Raw genomic sequence first — 19,671 nt, forward strand, 5'->3', positions numbered from 1 at the left:
TCCGCAAGTGTTGTGAGGAGTCTAAAACTTCACCTGAGCCTCCATCGGCATATGGGTGAGTAGATAATGGCTGAATTTTCATATTTGGGTCCACTATCCCTTTTACTTATTACACCTACCCTTTTAACGTTCATTGTTTTTGCCAACTCATACACACAAATTTTACAGAGCAAAAAGAAACTGACTGAAGCTAAGTATATTTACAGTATAAAGGCCTATTGTCTGACCAAATATCCCAAACACACATTTCATGTACACTCTGGTGTTCATACTTCAGTTTTATATTTGTTAATCATCTTATGTTTTAATATTTTTTTAATCTATGATGTGTATCACACACTTTCATTTCTGTTTCTAACCCATTCTGTAAATTTACGTACTGAATCTTTGTTTCACATTTGTTCTGGAATTTACATTTGATGTCACATATTTGTGAGTTCCAAAACGATTTCCCTCTTGGTGATATTTTCTTTTCTTTTTTTTTTCTTTAGAAGAGAAACATTGTCTTATATGTTAATTAGTACATTCTGAATATATAATATATATCCCATTTATGAGTAACACAGGTTCTATTGTAAGTGTATCTATATGGTTCTTTATTAAGTGGCATAAACCTGTGGGCATGGCCTCAACCACGGATCTAAATTATCTCTAAGTCACAGAAGAAACTTTCACAGCTTAATAAATGTCCTGTACTATCAAATACATGAGTTACAAGTTTGTATGTAGTATTTTTTTAATTTAAATTTAACAAAACAATAACATATTACGCAATACATCAGAGCTGTTTCACACGTACAAAAAACAAAAAGTCAAAGAATAAATAAATTTACAAAATACATTTCCAAGATCTCAGATAAACCTTTAGATTAAATAAAAATTAAATAATAAATATCAAAATAAGTAAATAATAATAACGCATCACTAATTCAATATCGTTATGTCAACACATAAATGTATTTAACAATCTCTATAATCATTCATTTCATTAAATGTCAGGGAGTTCATAGTTATCTAAAAATTGTGTATTCTTTCTATTCTTAACCAGTGCTAGGGATTTATGAAGTGAATTAAATTCAACCAAAAAATGAGGAAAGGTTGGTTTAGAGGCTGAAAATGTTTGCTTATGAATACAAAACTTCCCCAATAAAATTAAAAATGAGTTTGTATGTAGTGCCGATCTATATAAGCAGGATCTACTACGTCACGATGACGTACAAGTCCAAACAGGAAGTTTAAACAGCACGCTTCATTCTTAGCCCACATGATCACACGTTACAGCTGCTGTCGTCAGTGTTACACATCGTAAATGCCGGTGAGTTTATTTAATGTAAAATATAACAGTATACAGAGAACCATTTGTATTAACACAAGCGCAGAAACCACATTAAAGCCTATTTTATGTGACGTTGTGTTGAAACCGTGTGCTAATGCAGCAGCTAGAATGTTAGCACTAGCATAGCTCTCATGGATGCGTTCCACCAGACTCCATTCAGGAAAGTCTCAGTTTAAAGGTTACTCGTTTTCCGGTTAGTTCACAGACCTGATAGAGATAAGGTTATATCTTTTTACAAATCATTATCACTCTGTTGTTATTTTGGCATACTTTTGATTCAGCAATTGCAATTGAATTAAAATAAACTCTTAATTGATTTGGCTCTTCCCGCTGGAGAAAGCCAGATTTCGACTATTGCGAAAATTAGGCCCATCTTGACCCGAAAAGATGCAGAAAAATTGGTCTACGCTTTTGTTACCTTTCGGCTGGATGACTGTAACGTTAACTCCCTATTATCAGGTAGCTCTAATAAGTCTTTAAAAACTCTCCAGCTAATTCTCTGCACTGGCTCCCTGTAAAATTCAAAGTTTAAAATCCTACTGTTAACTTATAAAGCTCTAAATGGTCAGGCTCCGTCATATCTTAGAGAGCTCATAGTGCCATATTATCCCACCAGAACACTGCGCTCTGAGAACGCAGGGTTACTCGTGGTGCCTAAAGTCTCCAAAAGTAGATCAGGAGCCAGAGCCTTCAGCTATCAGGCTCCTCTCCTGTGGAATCATCTTCCTGTTACGGTCCGGGAGGCAGACACCGTCTCCACATTTAAGACTAGACTTAAGACTTTCCTCTTTGATAAAGCTTATAGTTAGGGCTGGCTCAGGCTTGCCTTGTACCAGCCCCTAGTTAGGCTGACTTAGGCCTAGTATGTTGATCTGTTCCATACAACATCTATTGCACGTCTGTCCGTCCTGGAAGAGGGATCCCTCCTCAGTTGCTCTTCCTGAGGTTTCTACCATTTTTTTCCCCATTAAAGGTTTTTTTTGGGGAGTTTTTCCTTATCCGCTGTGAGGGTCCAAAGGACAGAGGGATGTCGTATGCTGTAAAGCCCTGTGAGGCAAATTGTGATTTCCCATATTGGGCTTTATAAATAAAATTGAAAATCGAATTGAATTAATTTGCCGACCTGTAGGAGTAGCTAGCACCTATTAAAAGTTAATATTATGTAATATACGTGTGGCATTGTGTGCTAATTGTTTGCCGAATTAAAGATTAAATGACACATATCTAGGTTTTACCGTTAGAGTCTCCCGTTGTCGTGTGTTTTATGTGCAGTTTGCCTCGAACTGAAACCGCATTAAATCAACTGGTTTCTAACTTGAGTTATAAACAAGGCTTATCGCGGCTAAATGAACCAAAGCAGTTGATAATTTGTAACTCAGTGATCACAGATAGAAGTGTCTGAGTGACTGTTGTCTCCTCTGTGTTGTTTGCAAGACGACTGAGCTGCCATGATGGCAGGAGGCCGGCTGAGCTTCAGTAAAATCACCGCCCTGGCTCCGATGGTCCGGGTGGGGACTCTGCCCATGAGGCTGCTGGCTCTGGACTACGGAGCTGATGTGGTTTACTGCGAGGTGAGGATGGAGGCTTTGGCAGGGAAATAAATCAGTATATGTTTATATGGGTGTTAATGTTTTGGTAACTCTGTTCTGTCTGTTTCAGGAGTTGATCGACATCAAAATGGCCCAGTGTCAGAGGGTGGTGAACGGTGAGAGTCTCCTTTATACCACAGTCTGATACCTGATCATCCACACTGACTGACACAAGACAGCTTTAGAAAAGTATTAGCATCAAGACATATTTAAAGTACCAAAAGTAAACGCAAGAAGCAAATCAGTCCATCACATGGCAGCAACTCAATGTATTCAGGCATGTAGACATGGTCAAGACAACTTGCTGAAGTTCAAATGGAGCATCAGAATGGGAAAGACAGGTGATTTTGTTGTTGGTGCCAGACGTGCAACACATCTCTAAGGTTTACAGAGGATGGTCCCAAAAACAGCCAAAATGCCTTGTTGATGCCAGAGGTCAGAGGAGAATGGCCAGACTGGTTCAAGATGATTGAGAGGCAACAGGAAGTCAAATAAGCACTGGTTCCAACCAAGGTCTGCAGAAGACCATCTCTGAAGCAACAACACCTTGTCCAACCTTGAAGCAGATGGGCTACAGCAGCAGAAGACCACACCAGGTGCCACTCCTGTCAGTTAACAACAGGAAACTGAGGCTACAATTCACACAGGCTCACCAAAACTGGACAATAGAAGATTGGAAAAACGTTGCCTGGTCTGATGAGTCTGGATGTCTGCTGCCACATTCAGATGGTAGGGTCAGAATTTGGTGTAAACAACATGAAAGCATGAATCCATTGTGCCTTGTATCAACGGTTCAGGCTGCTGCTGGTGGTGTAATGGTGTGGGGGAGATTTTCTTAGTACCAACTGAGCATGGTTTAAACACCACAGCCTACCTGAGTATTGTTGCTGACCGTGTCCATCCCTTTATGACCACAGTGTACCCATCTTCTGATGGCTACTTCCAGCAGGATAACGCACCATGTCACAAAGCTCACATCATCTCAAACATGACAATGAGTTCACTGTACTCCAATGGCCTCCACAGTCACCAGACCTCAGTCCAATAGAGCACCTTTGAGATGTGGTGGAACGGGAGATTCTCATCGTGGATGTGCAGCCGACAAATCTGCAGCAACTGTGTGATGTCATCATGTCAATATGAACCAAAATCTCTGAGGAATGTTTCCAGCACCTTGTTGAATCTATGACACCAAGAATTAAAAAAGGGTCCAACCCGGTACTGGAAAGGTGTACCTAATAAAGTGGCCAATGGGTGTATATCAATATACAAACATACACAAGACAAATTAACATTAAAATAAACAAATTAAATTCATGTAAAAAATGCAGAGACAAATAAAAAAGTTTCTTCTGCAGCTAGTAATCAGCAATGTCCAACTTCATCCCACCACATAGTCGACATAAAGCGAAGCAGCAGAGGACCAAAGCAATCATCTCCAAATTCAACTGTATTTTAACCCCCCTTGCTTTTTCTTTTTTTTTGCATTTTATAGTAGCATTATTGGAGGTAACCTGAGAACAACCACTGTTTCACTGTAACTGTTGTGCATGTGACAAACACTCGAAACATATCTTTTTGTGTTCTTCAGAGGTGCTGGAGACGGTGGATTTTGTCGCCCCAGATGATCGAGTGATGTTCAGGACCTGTGAGAGGGAGAAGGACAGAGTTGTCTTCCAGATGGTGAGACAGAAAGCAGAAATATTAACTGTCAGTTTGCAGCAGATTCACAGTCAGAGTTTTTTGTCTTCTTCTTTTGTCTTCTTCTTTTGTTTGTAGGGGACTGCTGACCCGGACAGAGCGCTGACAGTGGCCCGGCTCGTGTGAGTCCACAGCTCCTTCTCTGAACCTCAAACTGTTTTAATTCACAAGTTAAAGCTTCAAACACAACTTCAACATAGTGGCAGCTGTTGCTCCATCTCAGTTTAAAACATGCACAGAACAAAATGTGGAGTAATTTGCAATCAGGGAAATTCCCTGGAGGGTGATCCACACATTCATTTATTTGTGGCAGCTTCCATTAATAAAACATCTGCCGCCATGTTTTTATTTTCCCTTGTGGGAGCTGGACCGTTTCAGTAGGAGCGCTGCTGTAATAAATATACCATTTGGTTACCTATTGCTCCCCATCCTCTAAGCTCAGAGCGTACACTGGGCACAGATGGAGCAGCTGAATATCAGTTTGCAGCCTTCTCCCTCCTTTTTTGTCTACAAATACATCAAATTGTTGGGAGTCTGTGTCCCACCTCCATGCTACACGCTACATGCTACATGCTAATATGTCTAATATATTGTATGCTCTTTATCGTGAACTGTTTTTGCAGTTGGTATTCAAGAAATCGGTGCACTTAAGTGTTGTGTACAAAATAAAGTAGCTACAGCTGAATTCAACTTAAAGGTCCAGTGTGTAAGATTTAGGGGGCTTTAGTGGCACCTAGTGGTGAGGATCCCAGATTGCAACCAGCTGAAACTTCTCCTGCTTAGAATGGCTTCAGTGTTCATTGTTCAGGAGGTTTTTACTGGAAGCCAAATTATCCACTGGAGTCTCTTCCTCACCAGAACAAACAGACCAGGCGATTTAGGTCCCGTTTATATGATAACGATTTCAACTGAAAACGGTAAACTTTAGTTGCGTTTTGGCCGATCGTTAACACGACAGCGGCGTTTTGGGTGCCTGAAAATGCAACGTTTTGAAAACGGGTTCCAGAGTGCAATTTTTTGGAAACGGCACCATCTCTGTTGTCATGTAAACTTGCAATATGCAGTTCCTCTGAAAACGGAGACTTTTCGCACATGCGCATTACGGTTCCAGTTACTAGGCATGTGCGAGAAAGTCAACCATCACAACAACAATGGTGGACGCCCGAGCTCTGCTTGTGCTGCTCACCCTATTGAATTTATCAACGCTTCCCCATCATAGTGTAGATTTAATGTAGCAACTCCACCTTGTCGTCCATCCAGACAAACGTTCATGCGGTTGCCATTTTGTTTGTTTATACATCGGCACTCTGTAGAAAGAAGGGTAAGCGTCACACCGTCAATTACCGGTCTGGCATGTATACTACAGCATTTTTGGTCATTTTTGCGGATCCGTGTGCACATCGATTGTTATCAAAACGTTGTCGTCTAAACGCGAAACTTTTTTGAAAGTGAAAATGAGAAACGATTCTGTTTTCAGTGGATTGTTTTCGTGTAAACATGGCCTTAATCCAGTAAAAACACTGAATAAAGTAGTTTCACATTACGATATGAATATGAATATGTACTCACTTAGAAAAAAAAACACTAGAGTCTAGAGTCAAATACAGTAAAACCCCAGAGATACAAATTTTAAAAGAGGAGAAATATGACAAAAATGCACTCTTTAAAATACACTGAATAATCTGAAGTAGTGGATTTTGTTGACCCTGGCCTGTTTTGTCCTGCAGGGAGAAGGATGTGGCCGCTATCGATGTGAATATGGGCTGTCCAAAAGAATACTCCACTAAGGTGAGTGGCCTCTCAGTAACCAACCTTTGACCTCTGACCTCTTGCTGACCTCTGACCTCTTGCTGACCTCTGACCTCTTGCAGGGCGGGATGGGAGCTGCTCTTCTGTCAGATCCCGACAAGATTGAGGCGGTGAGTTCTTCAGCTGGACAACATGTCTCTGACAAACTGTATGTCTCTTAGCTTTAACGTCATTCAGCTGAGTGGACGGATGAACCTGCTCTGACACTGTCTGAGGGAGTGTAAATAAAACAATATACAAACAGTAAAGATCCCCAATATGTGCAAAAAACAGCTGTACACAGTGCCAGAAATGTAAACAGATTTTTAATTATCTGAAGAAAACTTTAAAGGGATAGTGCACCCAAAAATGAAAATTCAGCCATTATCTACTCACCCTCATGCCGAGGGAGGCTCAGGTGAAGTTTTAGAGTCCTCACAACACTTGCAGAGATCCAAGGGGAGAGGGGGTAGCAACACAACTCCACCTAATGGAGGCTGACGGCGCCCCAGTTTCAAACGTGCAAAAACACATAATTGAAACCACAAAATATCTCCATACTGCTCGTCCGTAGTGATCCAAGTGTCCTGAAGCCCCGACATAAAAAGTTGTTTGGAAAAACGTCATTTGAACTCTGTTTTTAGCCTCATTGTAGCCTGTAGCTCTGACTGCCTCTCTGTGCACCGCGCTCATGTGTGCGCACTTGCGCGCAAGACCAGCGAAAGCCAGTGAACACACATGAACGCGGTGCCCATGTCTCACAGTCTCACGCAAGTGCGCACACGCGAACGCGGTCCACAGAGAGGCAGTTAGAGCTACAGACTACAATGAGGCTTGTTGTTTTTCCAAACAACTTTTTATGTCGGGGCTTCAGGACACTTGGATCACTACGGACGAGCAGTATGGAGACAATTTGTGGATTCAATTATGTGTTTTTGGATGTTTGAATCTGGGGAGCCATCAGCCTCCATTAGGTGGAGTTGTGTTGCTACGCCCTCTCCCCTTGGATCTCCGCAAGGGATGTGAGGACTCTAAAACTTCACCTGAGCCTCCATCGGCATATGGGTGAGTAGATAATGGCTGAATATTCATTTTTGGGTGCACTATCCCTTTAATTATCTTTTGTCTGTAGATCCTCAAGAAGCTCGTCACAGGAGTTTCCATACCGGTCACGTGTAAAATCCGAATCCTTCCATCGGTAAGATGTGAAAATTTTATTATTATCAATTTATGATTATTTTCTGTTTCTGTTTTTTTCCCTTTGGTTTCCTAAATCAGATACTTTGAATATTTCTGTTCTGTTATATTGATGCTTTTCTTCTTTTCTTCAATTATATTTCTGTTAACAGAGATAAAAACAGTTTAATTCAGATAGCACACGTATTATTAATGTTTCAAACAAAGCAGAATGAAACAATTCACATTTCTGTTTAAGCCCCATCTACACATATACAAATGTTTTTGTAAACGAATATTTTCCCATAACTGTTGGTTATGTTTCTTGTTTTTTTACTATAACCTATCAGCTGTTTAAATTGTGGAAGTCTTGAAGTGCCCCCTGTAACATGTTTTGTGTAATTCACTGGTTCCAGTTGGAGGAGACGGTCAGTCTGGTCGAGAGGATCGAGAAGACGGGCGTCGCTGCTATTGCTGTTCACGGCAGGTAAACTGGTTGGAGATGATGTGATAACCACATTTGATGTATTTTAAATATTAGCTTCATATCGTTATGTGACATTTGGAATGAATGTACATACGTAGTTTTATGTATTTTTGTAACTGATGTGGCTCTTCATGCTCTCATGTTGTTCTTGTTCCTAGTTGGCCTGAGTGTTGCCTGCTTCTTTAATGTCGTACGATGTGTTCACTTGCAACACGTCCGTGTTTCTCTGCTGTTGTCCAGGTTCAAGGAGGAGCGTCCCCGTCACCCCATCCACTGTGATTACATTCAGGCTGTTGCTCAGGCTGTTTCCATCCCTGTTATTGCCAAGTAAGCCTCAACACATACTCATCCTTTTGTTGTAAGAGATAAAAACTGGTTCCAGTTTATTAAAAAATGCAAAAACCTCAACATGCAGAGACTTGAAAATAGTTTGGGACAGATAATCCAACACAGTAAAGAATTTATCATGTATTGTTTGTCTTGTCTTCATCTGGTTTTATTCCTGCAGGGACTGTTGTGAAGAGCCAACTAGATGACTATGACATGTCTATCAGGCCTGGGGGAGAGATCCCTCCTGTGTTGTTGTGGATGTTTTTTCCCCCCATTTTGCCATTAATGTTTTTTTTTCTTTAATGCAAACTGAAAAATCAAAGAGTAGTGTTTGTTTTGCGCAGGTTGCAAAGTCTTCTGAGGCATATTAGTGATTTTGGGGATGAAAACTGGAATCTGTAAAGTAAATAAAGCTGTCAGACAAATGTAGTGCAGTAAAAAGTACAACATTTACCTCTGAGATGGAGTGGAGTGAAAAGTACCTTGACTTTATACTTAAGTACAGTATTTGGGGAAATGCACTTAGTTACATTCCACAACTGTTTTATGATTTCAGGTCTCAGCAGCTTTGTTTCCTTGACACACTGAAATACAGATAGAAAATCTTGTTTGTTATTAAGTCATTAAATCCGTCATGTGTCCCGTCTGTCCTGCAGCGGAGGTTCTCTGGATCTGGTGAAGACTCACTCTGACATCGAGGAGTTCAGGAAGGCGACGGGCGCCTCGTCGGTCATGTTGGCTCGTGCCGCCATGTGGAACGCTTCAGTGTTCAGGAGTAAGGGACTACTTCCTGTGGAGACGGTCATGGAGGAGTACCTCAAATATGTGAGTTTCTGTATTGACAGAGATATTTTAGGATATACTCAGATATATTCCTCTGTGTCGACGACATCCATGGCCAGAGGCATTATTTTTTTCAGTTGTCGATCTGTCCATTTGTCCCATTCTTGTGAACACGATATCTCAAGAATGCTTTGAGGGAATTTTTCCAAATTTGGCACAAACGTCCACTTGGACTCAGTAGCCCCTTTTACACTGCCAGATTTTCGGTGAATGTTGGGCCGTTTTGCTGGCAAGCTGCGAGCGTTTAGACACACAGAGCCGGATTGGCGAGTTGATCCGACGTGCCCAATTTTCCGCCTCGTAGGGTACACATATTGGCGGAACCTTTTTGGTTTAAAAAGAACGAGGCACTCTTCGCCACGGGAGGGGCTGTTGATGACTTGTGGGAGGAGCTGTTGATGACGCCACACGTGTGAGCCACTGGCAGTGGACTAACAGGAAACAGCTGATAGCAGGAATGAGCAGCTAGTACTAGTAGCAAGAGGGAAACACAAACCTGACAGATGAGCAACTGGGGAGACAAGGAATTGCGCGCCCTCCTTGTCCTCGCAGTGAAGAACGGGCCGACTTACGAGAGAATCGCTGAAGGACTGACCAGCCACGGCTTCCCTCCCACGTCACTGTTTACGTCACACGCTGAGCTACACGTTTTGTTACTTGCTCACGCCCCCCATTGTCCCGAAAAAGGTGCATTCAGTATAACAAAAGTAGGCAGGCGGCATTTTGCTGCACTCCCCGATTTTGTTTTTATACTGCCAATGCTGAAAAAAGACTGATTGGGCTTTCCTGCTAATTTGCACAATTCCTATTTAAAAAGGGCTAGTGATGAACTGATTAGAATTTGGTGGTTGAAAGTCAAAGGTCAAGGTCACTGTGACCTCACAAAACATATTTTTTGCCAATAACATGAAATAGAACAGAGAACATAATAGAACACCTATGGTTGGTAAGATGGCGGCGCACATAGATGCAGTGGTTCAATGCTTTCCCTTTTAGGAGCCTCACATGGCTGTTTATGTGCTTAACATGTTACTCGTTCCGACGACATGCTGCTGGGCAAACAACTTCTACAACCAACATGATCTAGTAAAGACAGGATTACAGAGCGAGCAGTGTGTTACAGCTGCGTTCTTCCACTCTCACAAGATACTGACAGACATAGCCAGGACCCGAGGCTCAGGAATTCTTACACTAATTATGAATTTCACACAAATGTCTGATAGGATAAAATGATGAATTGATGAAATTCTGTATCCAAAGGTCAACTTCAGTGTGACATCATAACGTTTTCTAGCCATTATTCAAAGTTTTATCTCAGGAAGAGAAAAGGGGGGAGACATTTGGTCAGATACTGAACTGGTGACACTAATCTTGGGTGTCCACCTTCAAACATGCTGATTGTATAGATCCTCTGTGCTGCTGGGGGAAGATGAGCGTGAAGCATCAATGATTTCACAGACATGGATGTAAACTGTAACGGTATCTCGACTGATCCGTGGAGGCGTATAACCACGAGGCAGTAATTCCAGTTTGTTGCTGTGCAGATATTTTAGCTGAAGTACCAGGACAATAACAGTTGAAAATATTTCTGTAGTTATTTTTTGGTTGGAAGTTCCCATTTGAAACCTCTGACTTCCCTTCTACATTGTCCACTTCTCTGAAAAACCAGTGGAGAAACTGGGACACAGACCAACTATACATACTTGTTACTGGTTGTCTTGTGTTTCACAGGCGATCCGGTACGACAATCATGTCTTCAACACAAAGTACTGTCTGTGCCAGATGCTGAGAGATAAGGTGGAGTCTCCTCAGGGGAAGCAGTTGCATGCGTCTCAGACCAACGCAGAAATCAGGTACAGGACTTTTTCCTCTTTAATTTTAAACTCCTGCCTGTTATAAACCAGAGGTGACATGGCTGCCTGCTGGTGTCTGATGTCAGGTATCACTGATGTAACGTGACGTGGTGTTGTGTTGCAGCGAGGTGTACGGGCTGCAGGAGTTTTACCAGCAGACTGAGGAGCAGCTGCAGGCCAGGAGGGATGCCCCGCAGAGCAGCAGCCAGCCGGACCGACTTGTGATGGACGGAGACGTCGCCACCATGGCCGTCAAGTTTGAGCGGTCAGTTATTGTAGTCAACACGCTCCTTTAAAATAAAAGTAATTTAAAAAATAGGCCTCCGTTGAACATCTTGATATATGTAAGGTCTATGAAACTAAATGTATAAAACTAAAAGTGCTCTATGATAAAACTACACAAAACACAAGGAGAGTGAAATAATCAAAACTTCTAAAAATGTCACCAAAGTAAGAGATAAAATAAGGAAGACCAAAACTAAAATCAAGATAATTAATCAAAAATAAAAAAGATAGTAATAAAATGTACAGCTCAGATGAACTCAGGATATGTTTCCAACAGAAGGATGTTTTTAGGAGAGACTTAACCAAAGTCAGCGACTCAGAGAGACTTATATCCTCGGGCACCCCCCGGTGGCAAAAGCTCTGTCCCCTTTAGTCTTCAGTCTGGACTCTGAGACAAGCAGAAGACCTCTGCCCGAGGATGTCATGCCAGGCAGAGGTTCATAAGGGACTAACAGGTCTGAAATGTAATCTGGAGTCATGAAGAGCCTTTAAAATAATCAGTAAGATTTTAAAATCAATTCCAAAACAAACAGGGAGCCAATGTTAAGAGGCTAAAACTGGTGTGGTTTGATTGTGACAGGAATAAAGACTTGCTATAATCAGGAATCAACATTTTCTGTATCTGTAAAAGTTAAAACATATCTTATTTTAGTTTGTTTCTGAGGTGATAAAAACATGATTGAACAAGCTCAGTGTTCAAAACATAATTACTATGGAACATGATTTCTTGCATCAGCCTTTATGTGCTGCGACCAGTAGATGGCAGTATTTGTTTGGTGATATGCTGTGTGACCCAGTTACAAGGATTTCTGTTTTATTATAACTGAGCTGAAGAAAATTTAACATCATTTTTACATCACATAGACAGTCCTGTAGAGAACACAGCATGCTGAGTTCAGCTGTGGAGACTGTCTCATGTATGAATTCTGCTAATTAAACATATTTGTCATTCTCCTTTACACATCCAGCTCACGTAATATCAAGTCTTTCTTTGTTATATAGGCAACAGTAACAGTGGAGCAGTCATTCTCAGGCTCCTTGGAATAAAATATAATGCTGTGATAGTGTGATAAAATGCACATTTACATTTAGTATGTATATATCATGCTATTTTCACATTCATCTGAAAGTACAACTGAAGCTAGCAGGACTTCACAATATGTGATGAACATGTCACCCAGTGAATATTTGTGAAGGGTATTTTTCATTTTCTGATCTTTGTATGTGTGCTTTCAGGAGAGAGTATCCTCCTCAGATCACTCCCAAGATGTTCCTGCTGGAGTGGAGCCGCAAGGAGAAGCTGGAGCAGCCGCAGTATGAGACGGTGAGAAACTCAGAGTCATGAAAATCTGCTCTGAAACTGACACCGGTGTTTTACTAGAGCTGATACTGGGCTCTGCAGTCTGATAGAAGTTACTTTGGTTTGTAGATCTGATTGATTACTGCTCTGGTTGTCTGAAGCAAGAATTTAAAGGTGTACTCTGCAGGATTGTCAGACACTGTTTGTAAATGTGTTGCCAGCAAAAGTGAAAGTAAAAGCCAGCCCCAGGTTCACTCTTGTTTTGCATTCCACCTCGCTATATTTGCATTTTATCAGTACTGTGTCTCTTGGATGCCTGCCGGTTACGGCCTGGCACCAGATCACTACCTTAATATAAAGCTCGACCTCACCTGAGCACTGTGGGGGTACACGCCCATAAACGTCCCAAACGCAGAAAATAAGAAGAAACTAATAAAATCCAGGCAGAGGGCGGAGTCTCTGCAGATAAATACACCTCCACACACTGAGAGTGATTGTGAGGGATTACTGCTGTTTGAGTTATAACATTGTTTGTCAGGAAAATCTTGCATATTATATGGCGTTGTTGTGTTGCTCCAGTGTGTGATTTTAGACAGTATGCTGACATCACGGAACCAACAGAGGCATGACGGACGTGATATTTAAAGGGATAGTGCGCCCAAAAATGAAAATTCAGCCATTATCTACTCACCCATATGCTGATGGAGGCTCTGGTGAAGTTTTAGAGTCCTCTCAACACTTGCGGAGATCCGAGGGGGGAGTGGGTAGCAACACAACTCCACCTAATGGAGGCTGAAGGCGCCCCAGATTAAAACATCCAAAAACACATAATTGAAACCACAAAATATCTCCATACTGCTCGTCCGTAGTGATCCAAGTGTCCTGAAGCTCCGACATAAAAAATTGTTTGGAAAAACGTCATTTGAACTCTGTTTTTAGCCTCATTGTAGCCTGTTGCTCTGACTGCCTCTCTGTGCACTGTGCTCACGTCTGGTGAAGTTTTAGACTCTAAAACTTCACCAGAGCCTCCCTCGGCATGAGGGTGAGTAGATAATGGCTGAATTTTCATTTTTGGGTGCACTATCCCTTTAACACAACAGCATCAGCCTCTAGTGTGACATATACCATACATGTTGGCAGCGCTTTATAAACAACAACAATGGCATAACAATGATTTATGGTCCCTGTTATATGGCGGCTGGTCTTGTCCTCTGCGTGGAGAGTAAGGAGCTCCGTGAGTTAGCTGCTAACTGCTTCTTGCTGCTTTTTAAATCTCCTGGTGCTGGGTCGCACACATAACACATCGTCAAAATGTCACACCCATCCCATCCATGGTCCCTTCCTGCTGACTGTCCCTTTTAGACAGACATTGATTTGGTGCTGTTACTACCTCCGCTACCAGCTTAAAGGCAATACAGTGCTGCCCCCCCCCAATTCCACGATTGTACCTTTTATACAGAACATTGAGGCGGAATAACGGCCCAAAATTCCTGCCTTGAACAGGCAGTGTAAAAGGTGCTAAAGTCTGCCACGATATGATTTTGATCAGTAAATCAGTAAATCAGTAAATATCAGTAAATAATTGTCTTTTTCTCAGCTGCTTGACATTGTCTGCCTGGCGCTAAGCCGCTAGCATTGTTTGAATGTTTAGGAAATAGGTGTGCTTGGACAGGAATGATGACACAAATGTGCCGGGGGAATTTCAAAATAAGGGCGTATCTTAAAGATGACTATGAATTGTTTTTTTTTTTTTTTTTTTTCACTTTGTGTAGGTAATATTAAATTGTTAAATCGCAGTGTCGATTCAGATCGATCGTTCGTTACTCCCCTGGTACTATGAAACATGTTTGATATTTATGATTAATAATCAGAGAGACTCCGATCAAGTTGGTAACATTAGGATTATGTCTGTAAACTCACATGACAGGATCATTTGGACATGTTTTCTGTTCAGACCAGCCTCCAATTAAAAACAGGTTTGTCTGGAGAAGCGAGTCAGACCCAAAATCTGATCGATCCTCCAGTGTGGGGCCAGCGTTAGAGAACAACCTGGGTCTGTTTCAGTAAAGACAAAGACTTTACCTGATGGCATATTACAGTGGGACCACACGAGTTATATCTGGAAAGAAAAATGTCCCTTCAGGCTCTGCAGAGATCTGCAGTTTGACACACTGCCATCAGAGCTGTTGTGAACAGTGTGTGCTGTGTTTTCAGGTGCAGCGCTCTCGGGATCGAGCCTTTCAGTCGACTGTGACTGTAGCAGAGAAGAAATACAGATCTTCACTGTGGTCAGTACACAAACACACACACACACACATACACTCACAGAAACAACATGATATTACTGCAGAGTAACAGTGTTGTTAACCTGGGCTCAGAGGCCTCTCATGTTAAATTCTCTTGTCGTTTTCAGGGAGAAGTCGAAGAAATTTGCCGAACAAGCAGCCGCCATCGTCTGCCTGCGAGCTCTTGGAATACCAGAGGGTCGCATTAGTGAGGAAGACTCCGGCCTGGTCTGCAAGAGGAAGAGGGAGAGGAAGATGAATGGCACCACAGTGGAGGAAGGGAGCAAGAAGCGACATCTGGTGGATGGTATCCAACAGGAAACAGACAACTCAAAGACTGCTGCAGTGGCCAACGGTGACCATCACAAACCGGACACGCCTCCAGAACAACTGTAGAGTTCATGAACAGTTAAAAACAGGAGGACGAGAAGCTTCTGTGACCACTGACGGACGTTTGGGTGAACTGGAAAAAAAAATCAAGGGATTTTAAAAAGCAACTTTATTTGTTTATTTCTCTGCACCAAAAAGCTCCTCAGTTCATTTTTGACCTGCGTCGTCTTCGGTCCATACGTTTATGATAATCCTAAAAAATGAACTTTAGGTTTTTTTTGCTCTCAAACTCAAACAGCAGCTGCTGGACTGAATTTTCCATCCTTTAAGTGATCTTGTCCTCTGCCCACAGTGTAAGGAGCTCCTTGACATCATCGTTCTCTTAAATTGCGGACATATTCAGCCACTGTAATTCTTTGTCTGAGTTAGCTGCTAACTGCTACCACCTACTTTTAAGGGGCTGTACACATGCCACACATTTCCACCTGGAAAATGCGGAGTCAGGCACTGGGTGCTACTCTTGTGCCTACTCTTTCAGGGCTCAGAGGCAAGGTTTGTCTGACGTTGCTAAGCGACCATAACAAGCACCGTATCATAGGCTACTTACCTGAAATCCAGAGTGCTGAGCTGATCTTCTTCCAGGAGCTGTTTGTGTGTAGACAAATGTGAAGCTCTGGCAGCTTTGCACTAACATGATCAACTTCTCTGTATTTATCACGGACTGAAGAGAAAGATATCTGTCGGCTGTGATTGGTTGGTCCTCGTCACATGACATGCAGTGTGCACTGCTGCGTTCCAAAAGTTAAACTCTGTTTATCTCAGGGTGCACCACTGAAAAATAGCCACCATGGAACGTGTGTGCCACATGTCATGTGTCATGTGATGCTTAGCTCTAGTGTTTGAGCGCGCCTGCCGCACATCTACATTGAAAACAGTGAATTTGATGGCGCAAAAAACACGGCATGTATACGGCCCCTATTTCCCGCTCGTTGCACGTATAACATGTCAATAAAACATCACACCTGTGCCACCCATGATCCAGTCCTGCCGGCTGCCCCTTTTATACAGACATTGTTACGGGGCTGTTAATACATCAGCTGCTGGCTTACAGGCGAGACAACTCTGTCCCCCCATTCTGTGATCATACATTTTATACAGAATGGTGAGGCGGAATAATGGTGTTATGTTCCAGTTTGAACAGGCTGTGTGAAAGGGGCTCCTGTGACTCCTGTGACATGTTGACCAGTGTTACAAAGAATTTCTTCCTGCCTAAAACATAGGAACACGCCTGGTCTCAGAAAAATGTAATTATTATCACAATGTGTTTTCAGCGTGAATGTCTCAAAATAATGAGAAGCTTTTGAGACAGTTTCACATGAATGACTCGCAGGATCTAATATTTTTTCATCACATTGGCAGAAATGTTCAAACTGGGATCTGCCCAGTGCATATTACAGTCTTCCACTTGGTCTGATGGGAGAGACTCGGCATTTTAAGAATAAAAGCATTGTTGTTTTTTATCGCTGGTAACTGAGATGTGGATTTGCAGCCAGCAGGAGGCAGAGCTGAACCTTCACCCTTTCAGATATTTCAGAAATTAATTTTAGCCTTGGTGCCTTAAAAGAAGAACTTTTATTTTTAAATCCTGATTCTGGATGGACCTTAAACTCATCATGTGTTTCTTGATTTCATCCTTTAGTCTCTGCTGTACACGACTGATATCGTCTTAAGTTTAACTGGATTTGTCGTCAGTACGGTTCACTGAAGTAGAAAATATGGTGCCATAAATTTCAGTTTGTACCCACCTCTGGGTCTTATCTGTAAAAGCGTTCACTTGAAAAACCCTCCACCTCCTGCAGACACTGTTGGTTTCATGCTGTGTTATAATATCTGATAGTGTAGCTGCAGTCTGATGGAGTTAACGTCTTAACTCAGTATATTAAAACCACATGTAAGAGACAAACTGTTGCATTCAGGTGACGTGTTCCTTCATTCTGATGAACAAAACCAGCCTGAGCACAGCGATAAAATGATTACATGACAGGTATTTTAATAATAATTATTAATTAATATTAATTTTAATTTAATGCAGCCTTTGATCTGATGCAGTGGTGGAATATAATTAAGTACATTTTAAGTGCTGTACTTAAGTATACATTTGAGGTACTTGTACTTTATTTATTTTCTTTGCATGCCATATTATACTTGCCCACTAGAGGGAAATATTGTGCTTCATTACATTAATGTGACAGCTTTAATTTCTTTATAAATTATGATGTTACATACAAAACATCCAAAGAGTGTCTAAAATATTAATTAAAATACAAGTACAGCTGAAACAGTTAGTGCATTAATCAATTAGTTGACAGAAAAATGCTTTTCTTCTTCTTCTTCTTCTTCTTCTTCTTCGTAGTAGTAGTAGTAGTAGTAGTAGTAGTAGTAGTAGTAATCTAATAAAGTCATATACAATAGTGTCAGTCACAGTGGACATTTTATACTTTAAATACTTTAACTACATTTTATTAATTATAGTTACATACCTGTATGGAAGTAACATTTTAATGCAGTACTTTTATTTGTAACGGAGTATTTCTACAGTGTAGTATGAGTACTTTTACCCCAGTGAAGGATCCCAACCCTTCGTCCACCATCAGTCTTCCAATTAAAAAGTCTTCAAGTCCTGAACTGAACCTGAGAGACGGAGACACCCAGCTACTGACGTCATCACCGAGCTTGCTAATGGTGCTTTCAAGGACACTGGGAGATTTGATAATGGTTATGTATTTGAGCGCGCAGAAAACGACACAGGCTGTTAACGGGTATCAGATGCTTATATTCAATGTGTTTTTAAAGACCTTTTAAAAATGTTTCTTTTAACCAAATTGAAAGCAGATTTTTGAACAAATCTTGTTTTTTTTATTGAAGCATTGGAGGGAAGTATAGAGGTAAATAGACCAAGTGTATATATATGTGGTGCTGTGCAGAGGTATGTTTTATAATAATAATAATAATAAGAAGAAGAATATGGCTATTTGAGTGGCGTAGGTTAATCTACATTTTGCCCACAGGAAAATGCAAATATACAGTACAAAGACGTATTCATTGGGAGGTTTAAAGAAATGCTGAACTACAATATTCCAGTCATTGGTAGCAGTGTTGTAATTCTGCCTGTGTGGACATTTGTCATTTGTCCATCACTTTACTCAAAACTAAAAGGGAAAAAAGTTAAATGCCTGAGGAAAGTAATGTCTTTGTCACTATTATAGACCAAAAAGGGGGAAAAGGCAGAAAGTTTGCAGAAATGTGGACTTTGATGCAGAAGAGCTGGCCTCATTATGACAAAGCTACATAAATGAAATTACATAAAATATTTGTGGCATTTCAGATGGCACAAATCTAAATTTGGGACTATTAAATGACTTTTAAGGCCTAATATTTATAAAATTGGATTGAAGACACCTGGTAACAAAGCTGTACTGCAATGCTGTGACACTGAAACACAACTCATCAAGAAAACAATAAATGAATAAGTACAAAAACAGAAATAAATCTACCAGTTTCACTACCCATATCATGAAAACGTGAATTATCAAGAATTTAAAAATAGGACATTTGGGAGAGGAATTGAGAAATTGAAAATATTCGAAGAAAGCTTGGTTATAACATATATTAGGAATTTAAGTTTGACACTTCAAGTTCTTTATTCTTATCATACGCACAAGAATAACAGAAACAGTTGATGGTGATGAAGATCTTAGGGACTGTTCTTTACTTATCAGAGGAGGAGGTGGCTGGGGTGTGACTTCTGACAACTTGCCATAAATCAGTTATTACATTTTTAGAATGTATCCTTTGATATTTGAAAGTTAAAAGTTGAAGATGAAATTGTGGAGTTGAAACCACCCTCCCTGCGGATTTTCACTCTTGTCGTTCACGCTGGTTAGTTTGTGCAAACGGTTTATTTTTGGCCAAATATTAAATGTGACAAAGAATAAAGTGGTTTTGATAGAATATCACTATTTTAAGCTCTGACCTGGTATGTGTTTTTTGTCTGATGGATGCATTTGAAAATTAGAAAATCTAACAATAATTCGTGTTTTTACAGTTTTCTGATGATGATAAAATTGTAATTTTGGCAATTTTTAAAGTAAACATTGGTGGTAAAATACATAAAAATATAACCATTTGAATTAGTATGCCCCTCCCCTGTGCCAAAACAAATAATAAATAAATAACATATATATATATATATTTTTACCATACCTCCCTCTTTTTTGCACCACCCCCTTCCCCCCTAATAAGTAACGAACAGTCCCTTAAGTCTCCCTCCAACACTGCTCATTACACTTGTACAAGAATGTTAAGGTA

At 40.9% G+C, this 19,671-nt stretch overlaps 1 protein-coding gene across 1 annotated transcript; it reads left to right on the forward strand.

Moving 5' to 3' along the window:
• The first annotated feature begins 1,213 nt into the window (after window positions 1–1,213).
• Window positions 1,214–19,554, forward strand: dus2 (dihydrouridine synthase 2). Its single transcript, XM_033635579.2, has 16 exons — window positions 1,214–1,315; window positions 2,771–2,907; window positions 2,996–3,041; window positions 4,517–4,608; window positions 4,705–4,748; window positions 6,354–6,414; window positions 6,498–6,545; window positions 7,547–7,612; window positions 8,007–8,077; window positions 8,318–8,404; window positions 9,064–9,232; window positions 10,982–11,103; window positions 11,228–11,368; window positions 12,625–12,712; window positions 14,903–14,976; window positions 15,102–19,554. Exons 2-16 carry the CDS (start codon window positions 2,785–2,787, stop codon window positions 15,367–15,369), a joined length of 1,500 nt encoding a protein of 499 aa, XP_033491470.1. The 5' UTR covers window positions 1,214–1,315; window positions 2,771–2,784; the 3' UTR covers window positions 15,370–19,554.
• Window positions 19,555–19,671: the final 117 nt, after the last annotated feature.

This window comes from Epinephelus lanceolatus, chromosome 5 (genome assembly GCF_041903045.1).
Source record: "Epinephelus lanceolatus isolate andai-2023 chromosome 5, ASM4190304v1, whole genome shotgun sequence".
In the NCBI taxonomy this organism is placed as follows: domain Eukaryota; kingdom Metazoa; phylum Chordata; class Actinopteri; order Perciformes; family Serranidae; genus Epinephelus; species Epinephelus lanceolatus.

Excerpts from the sequence above, each read along its gene's own strand:
- dus2 (XM_033635579.2), top strand. The coding sequence starts at position 2,785 with ATGATGGCAGGAGGCCGGCTGAGCTTCAGTAAAATCACCGCCCTGGCT. Across the intron at positions 11,104-11,227 it reads CAGACCAACGCAGAAATCAG|CGAGGTGTACGGGCTGCAGG; the intron begins GTACAGGACTTT and ends GTTGTGTTGCAG. Across the intron at positions 11,369-12,624 it reads ATGGCCGTCAAGTTTGAGCG|GAGAGAGTATCCTCCTCAGA; the intron begins GTCAGTTATTGT and ends GTGTGCTTTCAG.